Source organism: Panulirus ornatus, chromosome 4 (genome assembly GCF_036320965.1).
Source record: "Panulirus ornatus isolate Po-2019 chromosome 4, ASM3632096v1, whole genome shotgun sequence".
Taxonomy (NCBI): Eukaryota; Metazoa; Arthropoda; class Malacostraca; order Decapoda; family Palinuridae; genus Panulirus; species Panulirus ornatus.
The window spans coordinates 66,297,791-66,311,494 of NC_092227.1; the positions used below are offsets into that span (position 1 = coordinate 66,297,791).

General features: G+C 48.3%; 1 protein-coding gene across 12 annotated transcripts in view; it reads left to right on the forward strand.

The window, feature by feature from the left end:
* Window positions 1–13,704, forward strand: part of Klc (kinesin light chain) — a 546,457-nt gene that overhangs the window by 189,881 nt on the left and 342,872 nt on the right. The window contains exon 1 of one of the 12 annotated variants that reach the window (XM_071695753.1): window positions 8,444–8,683. The exons of 10 other annotated variants lie outside the window; for them this stretch is intronic. In XM_071695753.1, the coding sequence (XP_071551854.1) occupies window positions 8,643–8,683 (41 nt within the window). In that variant the 5' untranslated portion in view covers window positions 8,444–8,642. Of the gene's footprint in view, window positions 1–8,443; window positions 8,684–8,780; window positions 9,524–13,704 lie in introns of those variants that run through there. One more of the 12 variants, XM_071695764.1, reaches the window with a different exon arrangement.

A 13,704-nucleotide genomic window follows, 5' to 3' on the forward strand; every position in this document is an offset into this window, starting at 1 on the left:
AAAAAAAAACATTGCGATCATTGGTTGTCCAGAGTGTCTAGTCATCATGGGAAGGGAATGAGAATGTTCGGCAAGTCTGGATTAATCAATACCGAAGGAAATGTAAACACCAGCTTCCCCAAAAATGTCTGGGCTTGCACGAGAAAGGCAAATGTTGCAGAGGGGAGAGATGCATATTTTACCCGTCAGAGTTATGCAATTTATCGTTCTAGTCAAGGCGTTGCCTGAACGAGCAAAGCGAAGAGCATCCTATATCAGGGACAGCGTAGTATGAACCCCGTCCGTGCTCGTCAAAATACGCGTCGTAATTTATCCTGAAATGGGGCCAGCCTGAAGCGGGTGAACGGCCCGAGGAAGAAATGACACTGGCGACCTTCTAGAAAATGATGCGGAACTGGAAGCACTCTGTCTAGCTCAGCAGAGCAGGGAATGATAGTCTCCCCTCCCTTACCTACAACAACATCAACACGCAAACAAAGCATGTAATATTCTTCATTTATACCAATATTCATGGATTTTAGATCACACAACCGTTTAAATTCCACTTATATGTGGTTTGGTGACCAAGTCGAATGCATTATTTACGGCCATCACAGGATTGCACATTAATCATATGAATGGTCTGGGTGCTGCTGCACCCCACCCAGAGGATGGTCTGGCCTGCTGCTGCACCTCACCCAGAGGATGGTCTGGCCTGCTGCTGCACCCCACCCAGAGGATGGTCTGGCCTGCTGCTGCACCTCACCCAGAGGATGGTCTGGCCTGCTGCTGCACCCCACCCAGAGGATGGTGTGGCCTGCTGCTGCACCCCACCCAGAGGATGGTCTGGCCTGCTGCTGCACCCCACCCAGAGGATGGTCTGGCCTGCTGCTGCACCTCACCCAGAGGATGGTCTGGCCTGCTGCTGCACCCCACCCAGAGGATGGTCTGGCCTGCTGCTGCACCTCACCCAGAGGATGGTCTGGCCTGCTGCTGCACCTCACCCAGAGGATGGTGTGGCCTGCTGCTGCACCCCACCCAGAGGATGGTCTGGCCTGCTGCTGCACCTCACCCAGAGGATGGTCTGGCCTGCTGCTGCACCTCACCCAGAGGATGGTCTGGCCTGCTGCAGCTCCCGACCCAGAGGATGGTCTGGCCTGCTGGTGCACCCGACCCAGAGGATGGGATGGATTAGGAGTCTGTTGTGCCTGACACAGCTGCTTTTGTTTTTGCTCTTATTTGTTACTCGCAAACTCCGATGTTGGTTGCTGAGGATGACGTCAGGAATTGTGCGTGTGTTCGACCGTGTGCAAAAAGTTGTATAGTCAGGTATATCTGTGTCAAGGGGAGCGAGATGAGTATGATTATAGTCCGAGACTCGTAGTTGCGTTCTCACGTCATGGTGAGCAGGTGTTTAACCTTCTTACCGATAGGATGAAGTGAGTTAATATATAACTGACGGATGTTACAAGGATTGAGTTTTATCGTATCACGAAACCAAGCCAGGCATAGACCTTGCGAGTCTTAACAACACCTTGAAACCGATGGATGTTGGAAATCATTTGTGAAGCCAGTTGGTCGTGACGATCTGAGAAGCTGGTAATGACCTAATGACACGTTGGTTTCGACGATCTGAGACGTTGATGAAGGAAAAGAGAAAGTAAAATGAAAATATCTTGATTTCCATTCTTGTCATCGATTTTTGTCGGATGAAGCGCAGCAGTAGCAACATCAACAAGAACAGGAACATCACTATAAAATTCTAAGGCTATCCCACTCCTTTTATAACAGTGTACATGAAAATATCTTTCACAAACATCTTTAAAAAATGTGTCACGATAAGTTCATAAATGTCATTTTCGCCCACCCTCATCTGTCATGCCTCCAGCGTAATACAGCCGTGCGGACTGGACTAGATTTAACCAGTTTATCTTTACCATGGAAGACTCCATATTGAAGTCATCTCGTGGACCACGGAAAATAGCTTGAAGTGAAATCCCGAGATCATGATGGCACGACCCTTGGGCATGACCCTTGCTTATAATGGCCCGGCTTTTGACCAGATCCTTGAGGGGCAGGTTAAAAGCCGGGTTAACGTAACATACCCATGGGTCGTATCTGTGTAGTCAGAGCTCATACCTTCGTGCCCAGGGGGATAAGAGGCTCATTTCTAATATTTTATACATCACGTAATCTTTAACGTAGGCAGCATGAGGTGGAGTGTGCCACATATAAGATCCGGCCCCAGTGCTCGCCTGCCGGCCAGCGGCTTGGGCAGATGGGGGTGATAACACCAATATTGGTATCATATGTCGGCATTTCGACTGATATGAAGTTCGTACCAGTTTGATCTTTACAGTAGTGGGTTGTAACTCTGGTTCTCCCATGGAAATTGACAGGGTTAGCAAAAGCGGGAGCTGTTTATTAGCCGACGGTGGAATCTGTGTGTGACGTATATCATGGCGACGTCTGGTCGTGAGCCCTTGCCGTACTGGCGGGATAGTTTTCGCGCGTGTCACGATCTATACCTCTCGTCTACGTTGTACTGGAAGCACAGTTCTAGAGCTTCTAGCCTGCTGCAGGAATCCACATATTTGACCCAATCAATGCTCGCATTGACCTGTCGTCGACGTTGTACTTCAACTATTCCTTGGGCTCTGTGGGAGTATGTTAGGTAGAGTTAACTCGCGACAGTATTACACTCGGGAAAATATGGGTGTTATGAATGATGATGTAATTGGTCTTTACATCTGTCGTGTTGCATGTTCTCAGTACTCAGCTTTGGTATTTCTCCAGAGTGTTCCACATGATAGGACATTATCATCATAAATATGTCACGCATCTCTTTTATCAAGGTCAGTTGTGTTTTCCTCCCATATTCAGAACATGACTTGATATCTTACATTCTCTTCATAGCGAAGGAATTGAAAATATTCCTCAGTAAAGTTTGATGTGTTTCCTGAGACTTTGATATGTTTCTTCAGTCGCTGAAATTGCCGTATTAACTTTCGATTCCTCCTCAGCAGGTGACAGGTAGCTGTATTATGACTTGCTAACGTTTTCATATCTAAGCATCAGGAACAGTAGCCATGGGAAGACTTTTAATGGAGACTCATGATTCAGGAAGGTTAAGCCATACTCTTTAGGATATGGTAGTCAAGAGATGTAGTTCCAGCGTCCTGATTTAGGTGTACGTGGCTGTGGCGGTGGCTCTGGATGTAGGTAGTGTTGGCTGGTGTAGTGATGAAGATGATGGTAATGATGGCTGGTGTGGTGGTGAAGATGATGGTGCTGGTGTCTGGGTGTGGTGGCTTAGGGATCTGGTGGAGGTGATGGTGGGTGTGGTGTTGGTTCAGGTGATGTTGGCTGTGGGTCGGGTGGGTGTGGTGGTGAGTGGGTGTGGGTGGTGGTGACTGCCTGCCCGCCTTGGAAACTAAATTATTGATCTTAAGCAAGTGTCTGGGAGCCGCATTGACCCAGTAAGATGGTGGTGTGCAGACGTGTGCTGTACAAGACTTGGTGCATTCCTGCCCACCCTCCTCATGTACGGGTCCTTCCTTAGTGCGTTCCTGCCCTCCCTCCTCTTGTACGGGTCCTTCCTTAGTGCATTCCTGCCCACCCTCCTCATGTACGGGTCCTTCCTTAGTGCGTTCCTGCCCACCCTCCTCTTGTACGGGTCCTTCCTTAGTGCATTCCTGCCCACCCTCCTCTTGTACGGGTCCTTCCTTAGTGCATACCTGCCCACTTTCCTCTTGTACGTCCTTCCTTAGTGCATTCCTGCCCACGTTTTTCATGTACGGGTCCTTCCTTAGTGCATACCTGCCCACCCTCCTCTTGTACAGGTCCTTCCTTAGTGCATTCCTGCCCACCTTTCTCATGTACGGGTCCTTCCTTAGTGCATACCTGCCCACCCTCCTCTTGTACGGGTCCTTCCTTAGTGCATTCCTGCCCACCTTTCTCATGTACGGGTCCTTCCTTAGTGCATACCTGCCCACCCTCCTCTTGTACAGGTCCTTCCTTAGTGCATTCCTGCCCACCTTTCTCATGTACGGGTCCTTCCTTAGTGCATACCTGCCCACCCTCCTCTTGTACGGGTCCTTCCTTAGTGCATTCCTGCCCACCTTTCTCATGTACGGGTCCTTCCGTAGTGCATACCTGCCCACCCTCCTCATGTATGGGTCCTTCCTTAGTGCATTCCTGCCCACCTTTCTCATGTACGGGTCCTTCCTTAGTGCATACCTGCCCACCCTCCTCATGTACGGGTCCTTCCTTAGTGCGTTCCTGCCAACCCTCCTCATGTACGGGTCCTTCCTTAGTACATTCCTGCCCACCCTCCTCATGTACGGGTCCTTCCTTAGTGCATACCTGCCCACCCTCCTCATGTACGGGTCCTTCCTTAGTACGTTCCTGCCCTCCCTACTTATGTACGGGTCCTTCCTTAGTGCGTTCCTGCCCACCCTTCTCATGTACGGGTCCTTAGTGCGTTTCTGCCCACCCTCCTCATGTACGGGTCCTTCCTTAGTGTGTTCCTGCCCACCCTCCTCATGTACGGGTCCTTCCTTAGTACGTTCCTGCCCTCCCTACTTATGTACGGGTCCTTCCTTAGTGCGTTTCTGCCCACCCTCCTCATGTACGGGTCCTTCCTTAGTGTGTTCCTGCCCACCCTCCTCATGTACGGGTCCTTCCTTAGTACGTTCCTGCCCTCCCTACTTATGTACGGGTCCTTCCTTAGTGCGTTCCTGCCCACCCTCCTCATGTACGGGTCCTTCCTTAGTACGTTCCTGCCCTCCCTACTTATGTACGGGTCCTTCCTTAGTGCGTTCCTGCCCACCCTTCTCATGTACGGGTCCTTTGTGCGTTCCTGCCCACCCTCCTCATGCACGGGTCCTTCCTTAATGCGTTCTTGCCCACCCTACTTGTGTATGGGGCCCTTTTAGTGCATTTCTGCCTACTCTTCTGGTTTACGAATCTTTCCTTAATCCATTGCTGCCCACCCTCTTAATGCACAAATCTTTCCTTAATGCATTTCTGGCCGCCCGTGTAATGCATAGGTCCTTCAGTGCATTCCTGCCTCCCTTCCAACGTATGGGTCTTACCTTAGTGCATTCCTACATTCTCTCTTAATGCACGGGTACTTCAGTCTTGTCCGCCTTCCTAATGCATGGGTCCTTCTCTGGTGCATTCCTGTCCGCCCTTTTACAGTTATGCATGTTTATCTGCACCTTCAGACGTCGCCTGCACATGAGGATTTACACCTGTGTTACATCCTTCGCACATCACTAGATATGTTTATGTCTGAATATGATGCTGTTGTGAGGTCTGTTATTAGTTTATTTAGTCTTACCTACTTTTCTTGTTTACAGATATCATCCCTTTTTCTTCATTTGTTAGCATCGCTGTAACTCACATTAATACTTACACGACCTTTCATTCATCTTCCTTTGTAAACTATACGCGTTCAGGAGATACTCTTGTTTGTTTTGACAAGGCAGATTCGCAACACTCGTCAGCTAGCCTTATCCTCTACATCTCTCACAACAGCAGCATATTCAGACATAAACATATCTAGTGGTGTGCGAAGGATGTAATACAGGTGTAAATCTTAATCTTGCAGGCGACGTTTGAAGGTACAGATAAGCCTGCTGCACTAACCCTTGTACCATCAGCCAGCTTACCAACCAGCCGCCCAACAACTGTTTTCAAGTTGTGCCTCTTCTTCACTCAGCCTCATTGTTTTGGCCAGTGTGTCATCAACGTCGGGAGCAGGTTGGTGTTGGTGGCAGAGGGTCAGGTCGTTGTGTCAGAAGTTTAACCACACCATGATACCACCCCAGATGTAACGAAGGCTTAGTCTTTGATGTGACTCCTAAGGGTCAGATCAATAGCCAGGCCATCATATCCATGGGTCGTAGTGTCGTGTCCAAGGGTCGTCCCGTCGAGCTTTGGGTCTTCCCGCCGTGCTTAAGGGTTTGCCGTGAGAACGTGATGGACTTTGGAACTGGAACGGCTGAAATGTTGCGGTGTTCATTATACGCAGAAAGCAATTGTTTGCCTCTGGTTCTTTAAGAGAACATGGCTTTTGGCTGAAAGACACAGATGCACATCAGTGAATCCTAGGGGAAATTCCCGTTCCTCTGTGCTTGAGTAATATCGTAGTTCATTAAACATATATATATATTATTTGTTTTTTCTTATTCTTATTCTTATTTTATTTATTCATTTATTTATTTTCTGGGGGGGGGGGGGCTTACAGATGTAGTTAATGCTAGATTCAACTCATAGTTGGATTTATGGGGCTGTATTAATAAAGTTAGGTAACAGGAGACCTGAGGTCCATAAGAAAGTTTTCTGCTGGTGGAATAGAGTCTGAGTTGACGTAGATGAAGGCAGTAAAGCAGACTTACTCATTATTTTAGCTAGAGGATTAGGTAGTAAAATAGCAGAAGGATTCCTTCCACCCACCAATAGAGACAGAAACATGATAGTAAAACACAGCGCTCCTTCAAACCCACCACTGTAGATGGAAACAGGATGGGAAACCAGAGGGTTCCACCCCACCCGCCATTATGAACGGGTTTAGCGTATTAAAACAGAAGGCTCCTCCCCGTCCACAACTATCAACGGGTATAGGGTACTCAAACAGAAGGCCCCTCTTCACCCACCACTATAAACGGATAAAGGATACTAAAACAGAAGGCTCCTCCCCCGTCCACGACTGTCAACGGATAAAGGATAGTGAAACAAGGGTTCTCCCTAACCACCACTGTAAAGAGGTATAAAGGTAGTAAGACAGAAGGCTCCTCCCCATCCACCGGGAGGAAAATGGCTTTGCAGGAGCACAATGTAGTAAGGGAGAGAGAGAGAGAGAGAGAGAGAGAGAGAGAGAGAGAGAGAGAGAGAGAGAGAGAGAGAGAGAGTATAGTGACACACTAATATTTCAAGAAATTATGAATGAAAACCGGCCTGGTCAACTTTAGTTCTCCTTGTAGTCCCGGTTCTGTGTATTACAAGAGACAAGTCGACAAACGTGCTTATTATAGTTATTCTTTAATAGCTCTCTGCCCTGATAAGTAATTTATCCAGCCGTGATTTAAAAGTCCTGATAGCTTTCGCCTTGGCAATACATGGTGGTATGTAGTTTACTCCAGTGTTCCATGACACTGCGGCTTGAGACAAAATACATCTGTGGTGCGGGAGAGCCACTCAGAAGGTGGAGGATGTCTGGGTCCTCTCCTGTTGTAGGCGTGGTGTGGGAGTCCTGCCCAGAATGTGGAGGATGTCGTGTTTCTCTCTTGGTGTAGGCGTGGTGTGGGACTCCTCCCTAGGATGTGGAGTATGTCTTGTTTCTCTCTTGGTTTAGGCATGGTGTGGGACTCCTGCCTAGGATGTGGAGGATGTCTTGTTTTTATCTCTTGGTTTAGGCGTGGTGTGGGACTGCTGCCTAGGATGTGGAGGATCTCTTGTTTTTATCTCTTGGTTTAGGCGTGGTGTGGGACTCCTGCCTAGGATGTGGAGGACCATTCCTAGTGAGCAGGGGGCGTGGCGCGTGACAGGTTCTCAGGATGTAAAGGATGCCGCCATCCACTCTTGATGGGAGCGGGATATGTTGGCACTTGTTCCCCGGGTTGAGAGTGACAGTGTCCACGATGCTCACATGACAGCCTCCACACGCGCCCATACACGGTCCACAGTGCCCCCAGCAACGGCAGCGGTTAAAGGGAAAGAGGCCAACTCATAGATGGAAATAGATTATCCCCAGGAGTCGGTAGCAAAATAAACGTAACATGGTTGATGGGAATTGTTGCCTCAGTTCGAGGAAGGGGAACCGGAGTAGGTTGGGAGGATGTTGGTGGAGAAGAAGGCAGTGTTTGATACGAGGCCTGCCTCTGGGAGGAGACGGGAAGGGGCGTGGCGGAGGGGGGAGAGGGAGAGGAACCGGACGGGCGCGGCCTTGACATTCACTGATTTTGGCCAAGGTGACAATGCCAGCTGGCGGGAATGGTGGGTAGGATGTATAGTTACACTTGTTGGCTATGACTCAAGAGGATGGCTGACTGCTGTGTTACGTCATTCCCAACGGAGAGTCATACCAGATGCTGGTAGTGTCTGGTAGCAATGCTCTCCCTATTAGACATCGTCACCCGATTCGGTGTTGTTGTTATTGATTATGTTAATTGAACGGGAGGAGAACTGTTGTATCTCTGAACTGTTGCGGAGTGGGTTTGTTATTGTGTTTTTGTTGTGTGTGGTGTGTGTGGGGCGGCACATGGTGGCTGGGGAGAGGTAGGTGGTGGTGGTGGTGGTGGTGGTGCGGCGCTGCTGCTGCTGCTGTATTGATCGCTGCCGCTGCTTCCAAACTGCCCACCTCACCATCACGTCTTATCCAGCTCCCCCCCACACCAGCAACGCCCCCATACCCACCCCATAATCTCCTTTTGTGGTGGTCATCAGCACGGGTGGGGATGAAGGACTCGCTCTTGGGATGAGTGAAAGAGCCTTGGTCATGATGTCATGGGGACTGCGGTAGGCCGGGCCCCCGACCACGCATGGCAACCGTCGGCGGCCAGCACGCTGAGACGTGAGGACACTACGTTATTATCGGAACAGGCACGACTGCCTGGAACGCCGCCACCCAGGCACCCTGCCCTTTCTTGTCACGCTCCATGATGCACCTCATTATTCCAAGTGACACCCATCGTCCAGGGTAAGTAAGGTCCAGGGGCTTCACGCGTGAGTCATACCGTCTCTGTAGCACCTCCCCCGCCCCCTCCTCCATAGCACCTCCCCACTAGACGGGGGCGTCGCCCCTCAGTCAGGCGTGCGGTGCCAGCTCGGACGGTGCCGCGATCTCGCTGCTCTGATCCACTCGTTTCTGTCTGTGAGCGCGACGTATTTGAGGCGTAGTGCGGAGTGGGTGGGCCGTTGTGTGGTGCAGTGGTGTTGGTGAGGCTGATCAGCTGGCTATAGCAGAGGGTGTGGCAGCCAGTGTAGGCCATGTAAGCCACAACATCCCCACTACCTCTCTCGTCTCACCCACCCTGACCCAGCGCGTGGGTCTACTTCCTGACATCTCACGGTAACGCTAAGTGCTTCTGGTTTCCTAAGGGCTGGCATCTTGACAGGCAGTGAGGGCCCAGTGTCTTGGCCCACGAGGGCCTCAGAGTCTTGTCCAATCCCAGAGGAGTAGAGGGCGCCCTGACATTATTGAATGGGGCTGGTGAGTGCAGAGAATACAAGGTGGCATTGGTGGATTGGCCAGGCTACTGGACTTAACACCATTGATTGTGTGTGTGTGGTGGCTTGATCAATACCCGCCCATCACTACGACCTCACTCCCGTTGCCCTTCCTCGGCTGGGCTACATCTGGGTACGCCACGGGGCTTGGCTGTCTGGCACCTTACCGTCCGGGGTTAACCAACCTCACACAGAAGGCTGTTTACAGGGACGTCTGATAGCAACTACCCCATATAACAAGAATTTGCTGCCGATGACCCGTGTCAGCCCTCAACGTCACTATGTCCAAGGCCATTAACTCCTACCGAATGTGAGTACTGCTGTTGTCTACGCAGTCTGGTCTCTGCCTTCATGGCACTTTTAGCCCCTTGGCATGACAGCAAGACCCGTGGATATGATAAGCCTGTCCTTTGACCTGACCTGTGAGGGCATCATATCTAAGGGGATTGCAGTTGTGTTCGGAGGGTCGCATCGCATCGTCGTGATCGAAGAGGTTCAGGAATCTCGACACGAGAGTGGTGAGGAAGTTGGTGGTCTTGTTTATGAAACCTGTGTGTGTTTGGAGTATGACGTTACCAGCCTTAGATAAGATGGCCTGGCCAGGCCAGTCAGCCGTGACAATCTTGTTACTTGCTGGAGAGTAGTTCAGTCGCGAGTAGTTGAGTCTGAAGTTACCAGTTACACAGAAAACACTTCCGTTCGCCAGTCGAATGCTTCATGTTGCTGTTCATAGTTAATGGTTGGTTCCAGCTAAACACTTGACACACTGTCTGATTAGCAGTACTGTACGTTTATGAGGATTGTTCTTTATAGAAGACTGGAAGGAAAATATAATTTCTCTTTCCCCCCCCCCCCTCTCTCTCTCTCTCTCTCTCTCTCGGCAACGTGTAGCTCACGACTCTTCATTCTTAGTTGTATTTTTTTTCAGCGTTGAGCACTACGCGCTGGCCGTGTCTAATGGCAGAATCTCGTCATGGGTGCTCGTAGGTGACAAGGTACTACACACACACACACACACACACACATGGTCAGGCAGTACTAAAGATTGTGGGTCTTTGTGTTACCTTTTGTGTGTGGTGACTTGCATATTTTCTGGATCACGTGTACCTTCTCCCCGTTTACACACACACACACACACACACACACACACGTGTGTGTGCAAGAATATACCTTAGTACAAACGAAAATACGTAACTGAGGCATGAGGATGGGAGGCTTTGTGTAAACATCGTTTCCTCTTACTCATTAGGTCAGGTCACGACGCTGCAGGTCTTGGAGAGGGCCTGTGACAGTGCCCCAGGACCAGCAGACTCAGAATTTTGTTTTTAAGGAAATGTAAAGGCCTCCTAGCCCCGGCACCAAGCATCTTGTGTGTAGACAGCAATCCCCTCAAATGTAAAACTTACTCGAATATCGCCACAGTATAAGGAGTGTAGTGCAGACGTCCCTCGCCAAATAAGACCACCGACCAACATTATTAGAATAGTCCAGCAATTCCAAAGGTAATGCAATTTGCCGACATTTTTTTTTAAAGGGATCAGAATTATTTTTCTCTTTCTAAATGCCCATGTTTCGGACAAAGCCCTGCTCTAGGCCAGGCTTTGGATAAACATAAAATAGTGGTATAGAAATATGGAAAGAAAAATACAAATGCTAGGATCAAAGTTGTGCACCCGTGCCAGCGTTCCCAGGGCTCAAGTTTCTTATTACCTTTGGCCTCGCAGAATGATTACGTGATGGGGCGGAGTAAGATATTAAATTGAACTGGTCCACTGATCATACCCGGAGTAAGATATTAACTTTAACTGGTCCACAGATCATATCCGGATCAAGATATTAACTTTGGTCCACAGATCATACCCGGAATAAGATTTACTTTTACTGGTCCACAGATCATACCCGGGGTAAGATATTAACTTTAACTGGTCCACAGGTCATATCAAGATCAAGATATTCACTTGAAGTGACCCACATATCATACCCGGAATAAGATATTAACTTGAAGCAGTCAACAGATCATACCCTGAGTAAGATATTAACTTTAACTGGTCCACAGATCATATCCGGAGAAAGATGTTGACTTAAACTGACCCACAGACCATACCCGTAGTAAGATGTCAACTTGAATTTGACGACAGATCATACCTGGAGTAAGATATTGAACTTTGAATTTGCCCACAGATAGAGCCTTAATAGGTCTCCCATCTTTAAGTCTCAGATTTATTTTGTTGAAATAGTTTCGTATTTTATCACACTTGCTGACTTTCTTTTATCTTAGAGTCTGCTTCGAAGATGGAAAGAATTGTATGTCAGCTGTTTATACTCTGGTGACGAAGTTTCTGAGGCCTACCTTTCCGAAGTGTTGTTGCGCTTCAAGCCAACTTCGATGTTTCTCAGTTCATGAATTTCAGCTTCAATGATTTTAGTGCATGATGTTAGGTGTTCTTCACATGCTTCTTCTGTAGCTTTCTCTCAGCCTTAGCTGGAGTGTGGAGGTGTCGGTCCAGCTTGAAAAGGGTAGTATCTTCTTTAATCATCAGTTTGGTTTTCAATATGGAGCTCAGTTCCCTGTTCGTCCTTGGAGACATTGCTGTGCAGAACTGTGAATTCTAATCCTTAGCTTTGATTTTTCTTTTTTTTTCAGTTTTCATTATATTTGATGTTCATAGAAAGGGTTGAAATACACATTTTTAGATGTAAGGAAACTGATTAATTGATTTAACTCGGGTGTGCAGAGGTGGAACTGTTACACTTATGTACATAATGGTGTAGTACCTTCCTAACGTTATGGTTTTATTTGACGCCAGTATACCTTGAAGTTGGTGGCCATTGAACGTATTTTTTTTATGTTTTATCTTGTTTTGCTTCAAGTTTTGGAGTGGAGAGCGGCTGCAGCAACAGCAGCAAAACTGATGAAGGGCATAATATTACCATATGGTCACGTACCATGTAGTAGTAGTCCAGGGAGAATAGTTGGGATTAGGGTGGCTATGGCCTCCCTGGCTGGACACGTCCATGTAGTCGGGAAGGACGGATATGGTCCTCACCCCCCCCCCCTCTCTCTCTCTCTCTCTCTCTCTCTCTCTCTCTCTCTCTCTCTCTCTCTCTCTCTCTCTCTCTCTCTCTCTCTCTCTCACACACACACACACACACACACACACACACACACACACACACACACACACACTCATACGGTTCTATATGCTTTAAGCTTTAAATCCTTTTAGTTATATTAATCAACTTGTACAGTTATCTATTGGTTACGCGAGAGCTGTGTATCCGAGAAGACCGTCTCTTGTCTGGCTCGGTTAGTGCCCATTATACGTGGTAGTGTTATCCAGGGATGCACTAACACTTATCCAAAGTCACATAGTTTATAGTTGATAATAAAGTGACATTTACACTGTTTTGAAGGTGTATTGTTTCAAGTGCAGGAGGATCAAATATGTTGTAACGCTACTCCCTCTTTGTCCGAAGGGATGAGGGCCCTTTAGGTCCTTGAGCCACTCCCATCTACCTTTCACCCTCTCACGTCTGTGCACTGTACCCTCTTTTATGTGCCCTTCAGTTAAACTGACCTTTAGACAGTTTTTGTGTATAAATACTCTGATGAATAAAGCGTTGACAGTTGATAAGGTCCGCCACCAGCATGGCGGTTATTACCCGTTTTCTCTGACATTACTTGAGGCAGCCTCGGCAGTTGGCGTCTGACTGAACCGGGAATGATGTAAAGTTGACAGAAAACGTGCTTGACCTAAGGCTGACGATCGCAGTAAACAATTTCTTAGTTATTGTATGGTTTGTTGCTGACGGCCGCTCAGTCACGTGTCTTATAAACAAGGCCGCAGCAAGTGTGCGCTAAGCTGACGTAGTTTGGAGCGCTTCTGAGTTCAGGTTCTCTTCCATTGACCCCACCATTCAGCTCACTCTTCAGGTTAGAATAAGAATTTTCCAGATGCATGTCTCCTCGCACGTGGATACTGGAATTATAATTACATGTGTATCGCTCTTTACAAAAATATTTGAATTAATGTTGTATTGATTATACCTATGTCGGAAAGATATACACTGATGACGCCAGTTGATTTTTTTAGTACCAGTTTAGGCAATCAGCAGGTGAGTAGGTGATTTGCAAGGACGGTTGTGGTATGTGGGGGAATATGAGGTTGGGAGGACTGGGGAGGGGGGGGAGGATTGGACCTGAGATAGGTTGGTAGGAAGGGGAGGGAGGATAAGGGTCATGAGGTAAGTAGGGAGGAGAACTCGGAGCATGAGGTAGGTAAATAGGTAAGTGAGAGTGAACATTTAGACAGCTTTGGTGTCTTATTCATGTTGACCCCCAGGTCAACGTCTGGGCGACCCAGGTCACACTACCTGGCCGTGTCCTTGACAATGGTTAACCACTTGAAGACGAGGGTTCTTTCCTTGAATACGACGACGCTACCCATGAGCACTGGGATACTCCCCTTGAGCAACTTTAGGGTCTTAACA